General features: G+C 42.2%; 1 protein-coding gene across 5 annotated transcripts; it reads right to left on the bottom strand.

Moving 5' to 3' along the window:
• Positions 1–271: 271 nt before the first annotated feature.
• On the bottom strand, positions 272–13445 carry znf217 (zinc finger protein 217). Of its 5 annotated transcripts, XM_061838994.1 has the most exons (6): positions 12646–13349; positions 12184–12509; positions 6084–7429; positions 4720–4830; positions 1780–3090; positions 272–1256 (listed from the first exon to the last, which is right to left on the bottom strand). In XM_061838994.1, exons 3-6 carry the CDS (start codon positions 7387–7389, stop codon positions 1144–1146), a joined length of 2841 nt encoding a protein of 946 aa, XP_061694978.1. In that variant the 5' UTR covers positions 7390–7429; positions 12184–12509; positions 12646–13349; the 3' UTR covers positions 272–1143. The 5 variants fall into 5 exon arrangements, with proteins under 5 accessions (XP_061694978.1, XP_061694988.1, XP_061694970.1 ...); XM_061839004.1 differs by lacking the exons at positions 12184–12509; positions 12646–13349 and adding an exon at positions 13359–13445; XM_061838986.1 differs by lacking the exon at positions 12184–12509.
• Between the last annotated feature and the right edge of the window lie 723 nt (positions 13446–14168).

The following is a 14168-nucleotide window of genomic DNA, read 5'->3' as shown; positions in this document are numbered from 1 at the left end:
GTTTGACACCTGTTCAGTACACATCCATCTTCTAAAACATTTATCTTGTCACGAGCACAACTCTAAATGATGACTAATGTATATGATGAAATTACTATATTCCACTATTGTATATCTGATTTTCATTCACTATCTGAAAAAGTGCTTAGTATTGAAAAATGTAAGTAGTATAAATTAAATGAGAATACAGTTTAATTTTAAGAAGATATCATAAAAGGATGTACACAGTTGTCATAACTAAAGTATGGTCGGTATAACCAATAATGCACAATTACCGTGGACCTCTTGGCCTTGTTTTATTTTATGTAATACAGCTCTCAAACAATACTTTTCATTTGATACAAATTGTGAAACAAAACAACTTATCAGATCTTCAAGGTAGCACAACCGGTTGTAAATCTGACTTTGCCTGAGATATTTTATTAACATTCACAAATTAATTCCACTAGTCTTTGTCATGTCTGATTTTGTTATGTTTGGCCTTGACAAACCTATTCAACTTTAGCGATAACAGGCTCTTAAGGACATCTACTCTTTGAAACTAAATAGGACTTTCATGAGTCTCCAAAATCTGAAAAGTGACTGAAAATGTGCCATATAACACAAACGTGGATTTAAGGGCAATTTGAAGAACGGTAACACCCCAACTGAGTGAACATCCTCAGTCAATCAGACAATCAAGTAGCACAACATGCGTATAAAGAAAAAAAAAAATGATGTACCATGCTAATTGTACTTAACCCAAAAGTCCCACCTTGTGCATCAAAGGTTTGACATTATGATCGCACCGGTCAGTGCTTCAGGAGAGGTGCTTAATTATTGAACGTAGGAGCGACATTTCGAACAGCAAAGGTTTACTAGATATTTCTATGTGCTGAAAAAACACAAATGTTATATGGTAAACACAGATGAACAGTAGTGTGGGTCAAACAGGAATGGAAGCTTCTGGTCCAGCAAATATGAGTGCATGTTTTTCAGTCCCAAAACAAACGAGAAAAAAAAAAAAAAAAAAAAAACAATTCTCGACACATAAGTCTCCAAAATAAAGTAGCAGCATGAAAATAATTTCACATTTTCAAAAGGGCACATTTGTGTCAGGCAGCAGGTGGAGAAATACAAGTCCTTCAGTGCGCTTTAACTTTTTTATGTCGTATTATCAGAGGTCCCATAGCGTTTATTAGGGACAGGCGCTGAGAGATCTCTCCTCGGCAGGCTGGGTAGACCGGTTAAGTGTTGGAAAAGCATGCTCCTGCTCCCTGCGGAAGGCATATGCTATGTTAAACAACAACCTCTGACCATACAGTGGATGCTCAGGGCGCTTTCACACAGATACCTTTTAGTCAAACTGAATATCACCCAATTTGATTGCAATCATGGTGTGGTTCAATTGGTCACGTGTGAACACAGTACTGAAACTTCATGTGTGTGTTTATGTCAATCAATCAAGCCACGGTATCTAACAAACTACTAAATGAAACAATCTAATGTAAATCTTGTCCAAGTGACAAATGAATGAATCGGCACATGATGGTGGTGCTTGACTTTCCAAATCATTGGTAAAGTTAAAACAAAAAAAAATACAGTTTGCTCGATAAGTTCAACTCACTAATCCGCAAACCAAAGTCTTCCTGTTTATCAGTAAAACAACAGAAATTACACGGTTTTTCATGTTGTGTTTTACTGTGTGAAAAGTGGGGTGAAACAGGCCAGGTTTACATATCCTCGACTGATTACAGAAAAGCATCTGAGATAAGCCCCTGGTGGCAACCAATTACATACCTGCTCTTGGGTTAGTCAGTCCCATGATGTTTGGGCTTGCCGGGACACCATGGTAAAGTGATGCCAGGTTGTTGGGGGTGCAGGCACGCAGCAGGTTCATCATGTTCCAGTCAGCATCCAGATTTCCAATATCCACGCTCTTTATTGGAGTTAAGATGTCCGCAGGTGGACGGATCCCTTCCGAAATACATTTTACGCTGCTCCCTTGGAGACGCAGCGTGATTGGTCCATCCCCTGGTGGTGGTCCTCCGGAGGTGGGGTCCCCTGCAGGTAAAGTTTGCTTGAGCCTCTTGCTGGATGGCTCACCAATATGAGGCAGGGTCCCGAACTGGCTAGACAGGAACCGGTGGGCGGCATCCGATCCCCACATGGCTGTGCTTCTCCGGGGGAAACTTCTCTCAGCAGCTGCAACTTTGGTGAAGGTTGGCGATTGCTTGGTCTGGTACATTCCGGGCAGGCTAGACTTCCTCACCTGGTCCGTTACATGAGGAGACTCACGACCAGAGTGCGACTCATCATTGAGGGTGAAACTCTTTCGCTTGTGGTGACCAGCGTAAACAGGCGTGTGGATCAGCTTTGGGGTACAAAGTACGTTGCCAGGCGCAATTTCTTTGGGTTTTCTCCATTGACGGGGTGGGGACTTGGTTCGCCGAGGGTGGCGCCTGTCAATCATAGCAAGCGGGGTGACGTCTTTTCCTTGGAGCGCAGGTGGGCAGCCTGTGAGGCGTCTCTGTTTGTCAGAAGTATTCTTTCTTCCACCATCCCACTTATCTTTGTGAGTCAGCCTTTTGTGCATTATCAGAACCTCTGGGTGGATGGTTTCATATGTGCAAAATGAACACACAGATGGAATTAATGCATTTCTGGGTTGTGTGCTGGCAGGGACAGAGCGACATACTTTTAAGGACAGATTTAATGGGGCCTCACAGTTCTCATCTTTTATCTCCTCCTTTTCCACCTTCTGATTAACAGCTTCAGGGCAATTTATGGTCACATTCTCCGTTGGGTTGAAAGCTTGATCAGCAATTACTTTCTCGTGCTCGTTATCATTCTGGACAGCCCCTTTGTCAAGTTTGCCATCAGGACTTTGCAACTTATCCTGCAGCTCTCCCTTGTCCACAGGAAGCCAAGGTTTGGATCTTTTCAGTGCTGAATTTTCCTTCCTGTCGCTCGGAGAAAGTAGCGGAGTAACTGGTTTGCTCGGGATCTCTACGGAAAGATTGTCCTTGTGGCGCCGTTCCATGTGATATTTCAGGGATGTCCTCTGGGCGCCGGCATAGTCACAATAAACACACTTGTAGGGCTTTTCACCTGACAAGGGGGGGGAAGGTTACAGGCATGAATATCATATACGTATGTTCATGTTATAAGGAGAAAATTCTTAAGCCATACGATTCTAACTCAAACGTACATATTTTGGTTATTTTGACCTCCATTGAGTGACTCTCGAACATGATGGAGTTAGTATAGTGAGTGTTGATTTCATTTCAAAAAAATACTTTGGTTTTGTCATACTAGTGTCATGCAAAGGTCCCTCTGACGGTTCTGGAGAGAGTTTTGTATCCGATTTGTTGATATTTGGCTAAGACTGTCCCCCTTTTTCTCTGATTGGTTGCATCGGTGTAGAAGACTGACTTACAGAGTTGGTCCGGGAGCAGCAAGAGATGCAGCGGGCCTCACTAGTGATGTAGATAAGCAACAGATTTGCATGCAAATTTTTCTCCAGAACCCATCTATCCATCCATTTTCTTCACCGCTTATCCTCACGAGGGTCGTGGGGAGTGCTGGAGCCAATCCCAGCTGTCAACGGGCAGAAGGCGGGGTACACCCTGACTGGTTGCCAGCCAATCACAGGGCACATTGAGACAAACAGCCACACTCACAATCACACCGAGGGGCAATTTACAGTCTCCAATTAATGTTGCATGTTTTTGGGGATGTGGGAGGAAACCGGCGTGCCCGGAGGAAACCCAGGCAGGCATGGGGAGTACATGCAAACTCCACAAAGGCGGGTCCAGGATCGAACCTGGGACCTCAGAACTGTGAGGCCAACACTTTATCAGCTGATCCACCGTGCCATCCTCTCCAGAACCCATCGTGCAGTTTTCTAAATTCTCGCTGCATTGTACTCAGGTTGAAGGGTCAATTTCAACCAGAGATTGCACTTTGATAGATTCTCAGTTTTGGGAAATTTCGTCACATTAATTTAAACATACAATTTTGTGTAGTTCTTTTCATTCTTTTTGTTCTGGGTTTAGTTTTACAGTAAACTCCAATTGAGGTGTCAGATTAATATGTTATGCGTTTGCTGCAAGTAACATAAGTGCATTAAGTGTGTTTTTACAACATGGGAACTTGTATACATACATTGCGCCCTCCAGCTCATTAGTTTCTCCTCTATGATCATATTATCTTGGAACGATCAAGTAGAAATAAAGATTAAATTTTGATGAATCGCCTAGGCCTAGGGGAAACTTTGGTAAATCCTGCAAGCATGTTATGCGCTTTTAATAATTTACTGGAGCTTTGGTGGGGAGTGACAACGAAAAGAAATGAGAAATTGAACTTATTTTGATGTAGTAAATAAATAAATAACTTTCACGATAGTCCTTTTACCATTGTTTATCTTTTAGATATTTTGTCAATTTTCACCAGTCATCATTGCCTTGCCTTTCAAGAAATATTCCACACACTCCACTTTCTCTTCTGTCTCCCTTACTCACTCAATATGAAAATGTAACTTATTTTTGTTACGATTCAAAGTTTATTCACATTATTAAACATTAGTGTTGAGAGTATGAAATCCTCAAAATAAGTCCACCATAGTTACATGTGAAAATATTTTGTAATTTCCCATCAGCAGGAGCTTGACTAGTCTTCCCAAATGTATGGTGCTTGACCTCAGAGGTTCAACTGAGAATCCAACTGGGTTGAATTTACCTGTGTGTGTTCTCAGGTGTACTGTGAGGTAATAGCTTGAGCGAAATGATTTGCCACAGTAGCTGCAGTGTTTCGGTCTTCGGTCTTTAGGTTGGTAGACGCCAACTTCACCTTAGAAAAGAGACCACAGGAACAAAAATAAGTGTTAGGAAGAGCTCAGACCTCCATATAACTGTATGCAACACAGAAGCCAGATAAGAGTGAATTCCTGTTTCCGAGCCAAGTGAAAGTAACATTGCAGGAAAAAGACAGAATATGGCATCAAAATTTTTGAAGCTCTGATCTTTAAAAAAAGGTTTGATGACAAAAAGTTTGGGATGATCTTGTTCTACTTGAGATGTCATTAGCACATCTGACTTTGCACGTTCACCTAGTGCCTATGTGATTTCTCTTGATCCTCTAGTTTCCTTCCACATTCCAAAAACATGCATTGTAGGTTAATTGAAAACTCTAAATTGTCCTTAGGTGTGAATGTGAGTGCGAATGCGTGTGCGTTTATATGTGCCCTCTGATTGGCTGGCGGCCAGTTCAGGGTGCATGTCGCCTCTGGCCCAGAGTCTGTTGGTATAGGGTCCAGCTCGCCGGTGACCCTAGTGAGTAAACAGTCCAGAAAATTAATCTAATTTTTGGTGTGCAAGTCGTGGCTGGCATCTTGAGTTTTCACAATTAAAAATGTAAATTCCGTGATCTGCATTAAAAATGTACATCACTGAAAATCTCATTTTACAACTGAATGAAATAATAAAGGTCTTGTATTTTGGCTATAGCGTTAGTTACTTTCATATTGTCTCTAACATAATAAGTATACATTTTATCTTGAAAAACAACTTGGTTTTGTCATACGAGCATCCAGAAAAGGCTCCTCTGACAATGCTTCTGTTTTACCCAGTTTAGTATCCATTTAGTGCACATATGGCTGGCTCAGGTGCGGAGAGGAAGGCAGAGATCTTTGCTGGTGACATAGACAAGCACGACAAATTTGAATGGCCTAATTTCGGGCCTTTTGGCAGGAAAACATCTGGAACTTAAGAATGCATGGACAATTATAATTCATATTTCACATTAACTCAGCCACCATAGAAATAATATTACATCCCAAATACTAGAGAAAGTTAGTTTTGCAAAATATGTCCCCTTTAATGATGGAGTTTCCACCTAACGACTCCAGTGGACAGAATGTGGCCTTTTGCCAGGCATCCTAATGACTGTCCTTTTTTGTACCCCAAGAGAGTAGATGGGGTGGGCCTCCTAAGTGAGCCTCGTTGCATGAAGTGAAAAAGCCTGCTTGGATGAGAGTTAAAGACAAGCACAACAGTCCAGCTGCCCTGAGAGACAAATGGATAGGTAAACAGATTGATAAATACCCGCGTCGACGCTTTCTTCAGTTAGGTCCTCGCTACGGGCTGCTGATCCTGCTCTGGGCAATGTTCCATCAGTCAATGAGGTGGGGCTCTCCTCTCCGCCTCCCTCACGCTTGTGTACCCTGGAGTGAAGCACTAACTGGTGGTAGGTCTTGAAGGTCCGTTGACATTCCTCGCATGTGGTGGGCCTCTCATTATCTTTGCGCCTTTGCATGAGCGACCTCCGCTGTGGTACTTGTGGTTCCGAGATTGGTGGCGCGACCTGCTGCTGAGATTTTAGTTGTCTTCTGATAACCTCTCTTATATTTTTGTCTCGTTGACCATCATAATAGGTAGTGCTCATCTGCTCCTTATCAGAGCTGCAGTCTTCGTTGTCCGTGCTGGCCTCCGCGCCCATCTCTTTCATAGTAACGGGACCAGCTGCAATCTTACCCCTGGTGGCCAATTGCCAGGCCTGAAATGTGTTATAGGGATCCAGTTGAGGAATCCATTTTGACGTTCTTTCTGGTTTCAGAGACTTGCCTGCAGGACAAGGCTTAAGATTGAGACTGGAAAGAAAACTTTGTTGGGTCAGAGGTTCAGCAGTTGTTCCCTTACAATGAGAGCCTTCATCTTTGCCAGGAACCACCTCTCGATTGTGTACTTTACTATGTTCCACCAAGCTGCTGTGGTCTGGGAAGAAAAACCCACAAACCATGCACATCTTGTAGGCAGTGACAACAGGCTCTGACACGGGCTCTCGAATGACACCGTTGACGGTGACAGGGACCTCCTGGTCTTGCAGAGCCTTGCTCTTGCCTCCTGATTTCCCGTGCATCTTCATGTGGTTCTTGAGGAACCAGGGTTCTCTGAACCGCCGGCCACACACATTACAGCAATAGGTGAAGTAATCCTTGTGCTTCCTCAGGTGGGTCTCCAGCTCACCAGCATCATGTGACACCAAGCCACACACAATACATGTGTGAAGCTCCTCTTTGTCCTCCGTAAAGCTGTTTGGTTTAGGGTGGTGCCTCTGCCCCGGGATCCTAAATTCTGCTTCAATTCTGAGGACGGCTGGCTCAAAAAAAGTGGTGGGGTGCTGTGTCAAAACGTGGTGCCCCACTTCATCCTGGTGATTGAACGTCTGGTCACAAAACATGCAAGATGGCAAATCATTCGCTCCATATTGTCCCACAGTTTTTGAGGGGTAGGTGGCGTGAGGTGTCATCCTTGAGCCAGACTCTGGGACGCTGGCGCTGTTGCTAATCAAACTGTCTTGGGTAAGTCCCTCTGGGCTCTCCACAAACTGCTGCAGAGACTGGGTTGGCATAGTGGGATGGCGCAACGGTGCAGTACAGATCACTGGGCACCTGCAAGCAAACAGAACAGTTTCTCCTAAGCCCTTGGTTTGTGATTGGAAAATGTTGCATCATTTAATCCTGTCACAAGATTGTTTTTAAGCAACAAAGTATTTACACAAGAGAATAACTGCTAATTTTTACATTATTTAATCAGAGAAAAGAAACCCTGAATAGATCACACAAGATTAGAAGTATTTATGGTAGATTATCATACATACAGTACTTATACACAAAATGTGTACATGTTCAAAATTATTTTAACTTTTTCATACTATCAGGATGAAAGAATTGCTAATAGCGTTATACAGACGAGCACAACTCCTTCTGATAGGAGTCAGAGGATGGTCTATTGTGCCCTAGACTTGGATTTGATGTTAATATATTTTAAACAAGGTATAATTGTAGCCATATATGCCACTTTAAATTAATGAAAATTTGAATGCTACCACGGCACCATGGACAACTGTTTAGCATAACTGCCTCAGATCTGAGAATCTGTATTCAAATCCCGACCTCGCCTGTGTGGGGTTTGTATGTTCAACCCTGTGCCTTTGTAAGTTTCCTCCACATATTCTGGTTCCTCCCACATCCCCAAAACATGCATGCTAAGTTAATTGAAGACTCAAGAGCCCGTAGGTATGAACATGTGTACAACTCTTTGTTTTCACAGTGGGTCTGGAATGTATTCTGACCCCCTTAAATTTTTCACTCTGTTATATCCAGCAATCCGTCCATTTTCCTGGCCACTTATCCTCACAAGGGTCGCACAAAGTGCTGGAGCCTATCCCAGCTGTCAACGAGCAGGAGACAGGGTACACACTGAACTCTCTCACACCTCACCTCTGTACTGCTGCCCTCATACATGTCCTGTACTATTCTAACGTATTTTTCCGCCACACCAGACTTCCGCATGCAGTTCACACAGTTCCTCTCTTGATACTCTGTCATAGGCTTTCTATAGGTCCACAAGGACACAATGTAGCTCCTTCTGACCTTCTCTGTTCTTTTCAATTAGCATCCACAAGGCAAATAAGGCATCCGTGGTACTCTTTCTAGGCATTAACCATACTGTTGCTCGCAGATACTGACTTCTGACCTGAGTCTACCCTCCACTACTCTTTCCCATAACTTAATTGTGTGGCTCATCATCTTCATTCCTCTGTGGTTTACACAGACCTCAACATCGCCTTTGTTCTTAAAAACACACTTTTCCTCTGTTATTTAGGCATCTTCTCACCCGCTAGTATTCTGTTGAATAGGTTGGTCAAAAACTCCACAGCCACCTCTCCAAATTGCTTCCATGCCTCCACTGGTATGTCATCAGGACCAACTGCCTTTCCATTTTTTATCCTTTGTAGTGCGCCTTTTCAACTTCCCCCTTGCAACTTCCTTGTCCTTCACACTTGCCTCTTCTACTCTTCCTTCTCTCACTTTCTTCATAAATCAACTTCTCAAAGTATTTTTTCCATCTATTCAGCACACTACTGGCACCAGTCAACACATTTACATCTCTATTCTTTATCACCCTTACCTGCTGCACATCCTTCCCATTTCTATCCCTCTGTCTGGCTAACCTGTAGAGAAACTTTTCTCCTCCTTTCGTGTTCAACCTGGTGTATATGTCATCATATGCCTCATGTTTAGCCTTCGCCACCTCTACCTTTGCCCTATGTTGCATCTCAGTTTAAAAGTCCACCTCCACTACATGTATTATCCTGAATCAGATGCACCTGTGTGAGGTCGTTATCTGCATAAAGACACCTGTCCACCCCATACAATCAATAAGTCTCAAACTTGTAATATGGCCAAGACAATAAGAGCTGTCCAAAGACACAAGAGACAAAATTGTACAACTCCACATGGCTGGAAAGGGCTATGGAGAAATTGCCGAGCAGCTTGGTGAAAAAAGGTCCACTGTTGGAGCAATATTAGAAAATGGAAGATGCTAAACATGACGGTCAATCTCAATCGGAGTGGAGCCCCATGCAAGATATCACCTCGTGGGATCTCAAGGATCCTTAGAAAGGTGAGGAATCAGCCCAGGACTACACGGCAGGACTTGGTCAGTGACTTGAAAAGAGCTGGGACCACCGTTTCCAAGGTGACTGTTGGTAATACACTAAAACGTCAGCACATGTCAAGGCCCGTCTTAAGTTTGCCAATGACCGTTCGGATGATACAGAGGAGTCATTGGAGAAGGTTTTGTGGTCAGATGAGACCAAAATTGAACTTTTTGGTCATAATTCCACTAACCGTGTTTGGAAGAAGACGAATGATGAGTTCTATCCCAAGAACACCATTCCTACTGTGAAGCATGGGGGTGGAACCATCATGCTTTGGGGGTGTTTTTCTGCACATGGGACAGGACGACTGCACTGTATTAAAGAGAGGATGATCATGGCCATGTATTGTAATGTTTTGGGGAACAACCTTTTTCACTCAGTCAGAGCGCTGAAGATGGGTCGTGGTTGGGTCTTTCAACACGACAGTGACCCGAAGCACACAGCCAGGGAAACCAAGGAGTGGCTCCGTAAGAAGCATATCAAGGTTCTGGCGTCTCCCAGCCAGTCTCCAGGCCTAAACCCAATAGAAGATCTTTGGAGGGAGCTGAAACTCTATGTTTCTCAACAATAGCCCAGAAACCTGTCTGATCTAGAGAAGATCTGAGTGGGTCAAAATCTCTCCTTCGGTGTGTGCAAACCTGGTGAACAACTACAGGAAACGTTTGACCTCTGTAATTGCAAACAAAGGCTACTGAACCAAATATTAACATTGGTTTTCTCAGGTGTTCAAATACTTATTTGCAGCTGTATCCCACAAATAAATTGTTGAAAAAAAAAAAAATCATATACATTGTGATTTCTGGATTTTTTTTTTTTTTTTTTTAATTATCTCTTTCACAGTGGACATGCACCTATGCTGAAAATTTCAGACCGCGCCATGATTTCTAAGTGGGAGAACTTGCAATATAGCAGGGTGTTGAAGTACTTATTTTCTTCACTGTATTAATGCAATTAACTAGCAACCAGTTCTGGGTGTGCTCCACCCCTTGCCTGATGATAGCTTGAATAGGCTCTAGTACTCTCACGACCCTTGTGTGGACAAGTGGATCAGAAAATGGATGGGCGGATAAACATGTACTGTATTAATTGGCCTATTTTTTTGTTCCAATTTGGCTGCTGTGAAAATGTGATTCCTGGCAGACCTGTAAGACAAGTGTATTGTTTCACCAAATCACATTTTTAAGTCTTCCAACTGTATAATAATAGCTTAGCAATTAGCACCATGCCTTTCCATCTTTTCCTACCCACTCTTTGCCCTCCCTTCATGATAACGTAAACAATATGCGTAAGAAGCACGTTAAGTATATCTTATTCACTAACATGGAGGCGATGATCCGTGACATACAATGAAACATACTAGTTCAACTGTTATATTTTTCCCCATGGAACCTAAAAACAAAAATATATGCAGTATAAAACTCAAATAAGCATACACTACTGCTACATTCCATCTATTTAAATGGACACTTAATTTTACATTGTACAGCACCATATTATGAGATAAATGTTACTTGATAACCATTGCAGCCTCGACATCCTGACAGGGGAATCCTCCATCTGTGGTCCCTTCTCAAGATTTTTAATCTTCCTCCCAAACGTGGTTTTGATTTTTTTTTTTTTTCTTGCCTGATTGGGAAACTTGGTTCAGGGGATGTCGTTGTTCTTAGCCAACGTCAAGCCTGTGAAGCCCTTTGAGACGTTTTTGTGATTAAGGGATTACAAATAAACTTGACTTTGGCAATAATTGAACCCCAAAAGATGTTGCCACAATCTCATGTCTTTTTACAAAACATGCATCCATTTTCAGTTTTTGCTCCAATTTGGTAGGAATTCCTATAATTTGGTTTTAATTTTAAAAGAAAGAACACACACACATATATACATATATAAAATACACAGCACTCTGAGTGTTAGTGCATGATTGACATTCTTGTTTATTTAACAAGATTAAATGTTCTGCAGATGACTATACCATATCTGTTTGTTAGCTAACAGACCACTTTCTAGTTCACTTCTATTCTAAGGGGTGGAAATTAAATGCTTCTTGCTTGGGCCCTGAACCAAACTGGGACATATTTTTGTTGGACTCACTTTTGTATTCATATATTTATTGTGTGTATGCTATGAGCTGTGTGTGACCTACTATTTATTCAGTGACTTAACATGACTACCAGTAGTGGGAAGTAAAAAAGAATTAGGTTATTTTTAACTCAAGTAGATTTCTGGTTTGTAATCCGCTCTGTTCGCAAACTGATATCGGTATTCTCTACTGTTGCTTTGTCTTGTTCCTTTTTTCAACCGAGGACAGGACTGCATTTGAGAGCGTAATTGATTGTATGAATGATTGAGACTTATGAAAGTTTTTTTTCAGTTCACATTAAAATGTTTGCAGCCCTATGTAAGTTTATATAGGAGGGAAACTATATTTATATTTTTTTTTTAGTCATGAAGCGTAATCAAAAAGAGTATTGGATCAAATTGACAGTACATATCTTTTTTTACTTTACACATAGGTCCATTTCAGAGTATTTTTCTTTCCACTTGTACAGTTTTCGTTGTACTTTTCCTTATTTCTACCCAGTTATCTAAAATATAAAGTCTTTGCAACTACAAAAGCAAACAAAGAAATGGAGTTTTGCACATCACTGAAAGGTTCTTAACTCTGAACGGCTTCAAAGGATGGTACTCAGTGGGACTTACCAAAGTGATGTTGTAATTGATTGGTGACGTCATCAAACGGTGGCCGTCAATTTGTCGATAAACGTTCAAAAACGACAAGAGATGGTCATGCTCATACTATACACTTGTTGCAGTCAGCATCATGTGCTCTCCACTAAACACTCCCCCGGAAAATTGTCAAGCAGGGCAAAAAATCATGACGTTATACGCACGTTCAAGGTGAACAACACTGACTGTCATGCAGATTTTAGTGTGCGGTCTGTAGCCAACTTCTAACACAGGAAGCTGTCCAAAAATTCTTCTTTGCAACGTTCTAGCCACAGCACTCGCGCCTCGATGAGAGACGTCTGTTAAGAAACGTCCTATTACGTTTCTATTATCTGCTTGTTGTGTAAAATGTGTGAAAATGTTTTGCAGTCAAATGGATCGCAAAAGCAAAAGAAAGACCATTTTTGTTCTCTTTTTTTCAGTACGTGTACTTACTTTGGGCGTATCTGTGGTGCGTTCAGGGTCCAAACAACGACTTAACCGTCAACAAGTTTTTTTTGTTTTTTGTTTTTTTTTTAAGAGGAAAGAAACAATAAGCGAACCACTCTCCTCTCCCGTTTCCGGTTTAATACCAACGACTTGTGCAGTCACTTGTTTTTCATCTTAGTCGTTTTTCGAGGGGTGATCTTTTCAAAGTTGACTTTGATGCCGTTTGTCTTGCTCCGCTCACCTTTCCGGCTCCGACAAATTGTTTCAATCATTTTCGCCAGCCGTTGGAGAAGAAGATGAGGCGCGTGCACGACAACGACACCCCCCCCCCTCCCCTCCTTCCTTTCCTTTCCGAACCTCCCGCGTACGCGCGTCCTCCTCTCTGAAGAAAAGTGATGTCACGTGTTTGCGACAACAGCTGAGATAAAAGTAAAAAGATAAGTGCAAGCCATTTGGAACGTGCAGTTTGTTGCAGCGCTCGTTTTGTTGAGCAACTTGCAATGGAGTTATCTACACTGCTTGTTGCCAGGTCGACGTCACGATACTCATCAGCTGCGAACGAGCGACTTAATCGCGTTTGTATCACTTTGAGTGACCCCCACCCCACCCCCGCCACCCTATTAAGAGTGATCGATTTTTCCAATTATTCTAAACGAGACGGTGAAGAGCCTTGTGACAAAATGTGCGCTAATGACTTAATGCAGGGAGGTGTAATGTACCTTTTGAAGCGCTGTTGCTCCTCTTCCTCTTTTCTTCTTCTTCTTAAGGCACAGTGGGGGTGGGGGAGGGGCTACCCCCAACTTTTTCACAGTTACATGAGGTTTTGTTTTTTTTTTTTTTTGCAGAAGCAGGTTGGTTGAATGAGTAAGCTTCTTCCTATTTCACGACAGTGAGCTTCAAAAATGCCCCCCCCCCCAAAAAAAAAAGAAAAAACAGTTCATACAGCTATAATGATCATGAGGAATCTGATTTGTGGGGAACGATTTGAATGAATAAAGAATGCTTAAAGTGAAGAGTGCACCCAAATGTGTTACAGCTTTGTCAACTGAACAAAATCAGTAGCAATTCACTCATGTAGTGAGATGCTGTACAGTAAATGTGAGCCATGCGAAGAGAAGCAGCCCCTCCTCCACTCAGCAAAACAGGCAGACAGCAGCCATTGATAGTCGTTTAAAAGCCACATACATACAATGGTACAATCAATGAGTATATTCAGCTGAACACACGACTCACGGCCTCGGTGCCTGAAGCAAAAGACGAGCATTATGTGTAAGCACGCCGGGCGAGGGCCAGTAGAACAAAGAGCATCTATGTACATGAGTTTGACTTCTCCGCTCCACCTTTTGTTAGCGACCATATTTCATTTTCACTAGGTGCAGTGGAATTGTCACCCAGCAGATGAAATATTTCAATCATGGTGAACAAAAAATTCTACATCATAAAAACATTTATACATATATAAACATATCAAAATGAAAAGTACGACAATGTTGTAGTGCAGCACAGAATACAATAATTTTGAAGTCGCT

This window comes from Syngnathoides biaculeatus, chromosome 2 (genome assembly GCF_019802595.1).
Source record: "Syngnathoides biaculeatus isolate LvHL_M chromosome 2, ASM1980259v1, whole genome shotgun sequence".
Classification (NCBI taxonomy): Eukaryota; Metazoa; Chordata; class Actinopteri; order Syngnathiformes; family Syngnathidae; genus Syngnathoides; species Syngnathoides biaculeatus.
Note: the sequence above shows the minus strand (reverse complement) of the source record. Positions and strands in the feature narration are given on the sequence as shown.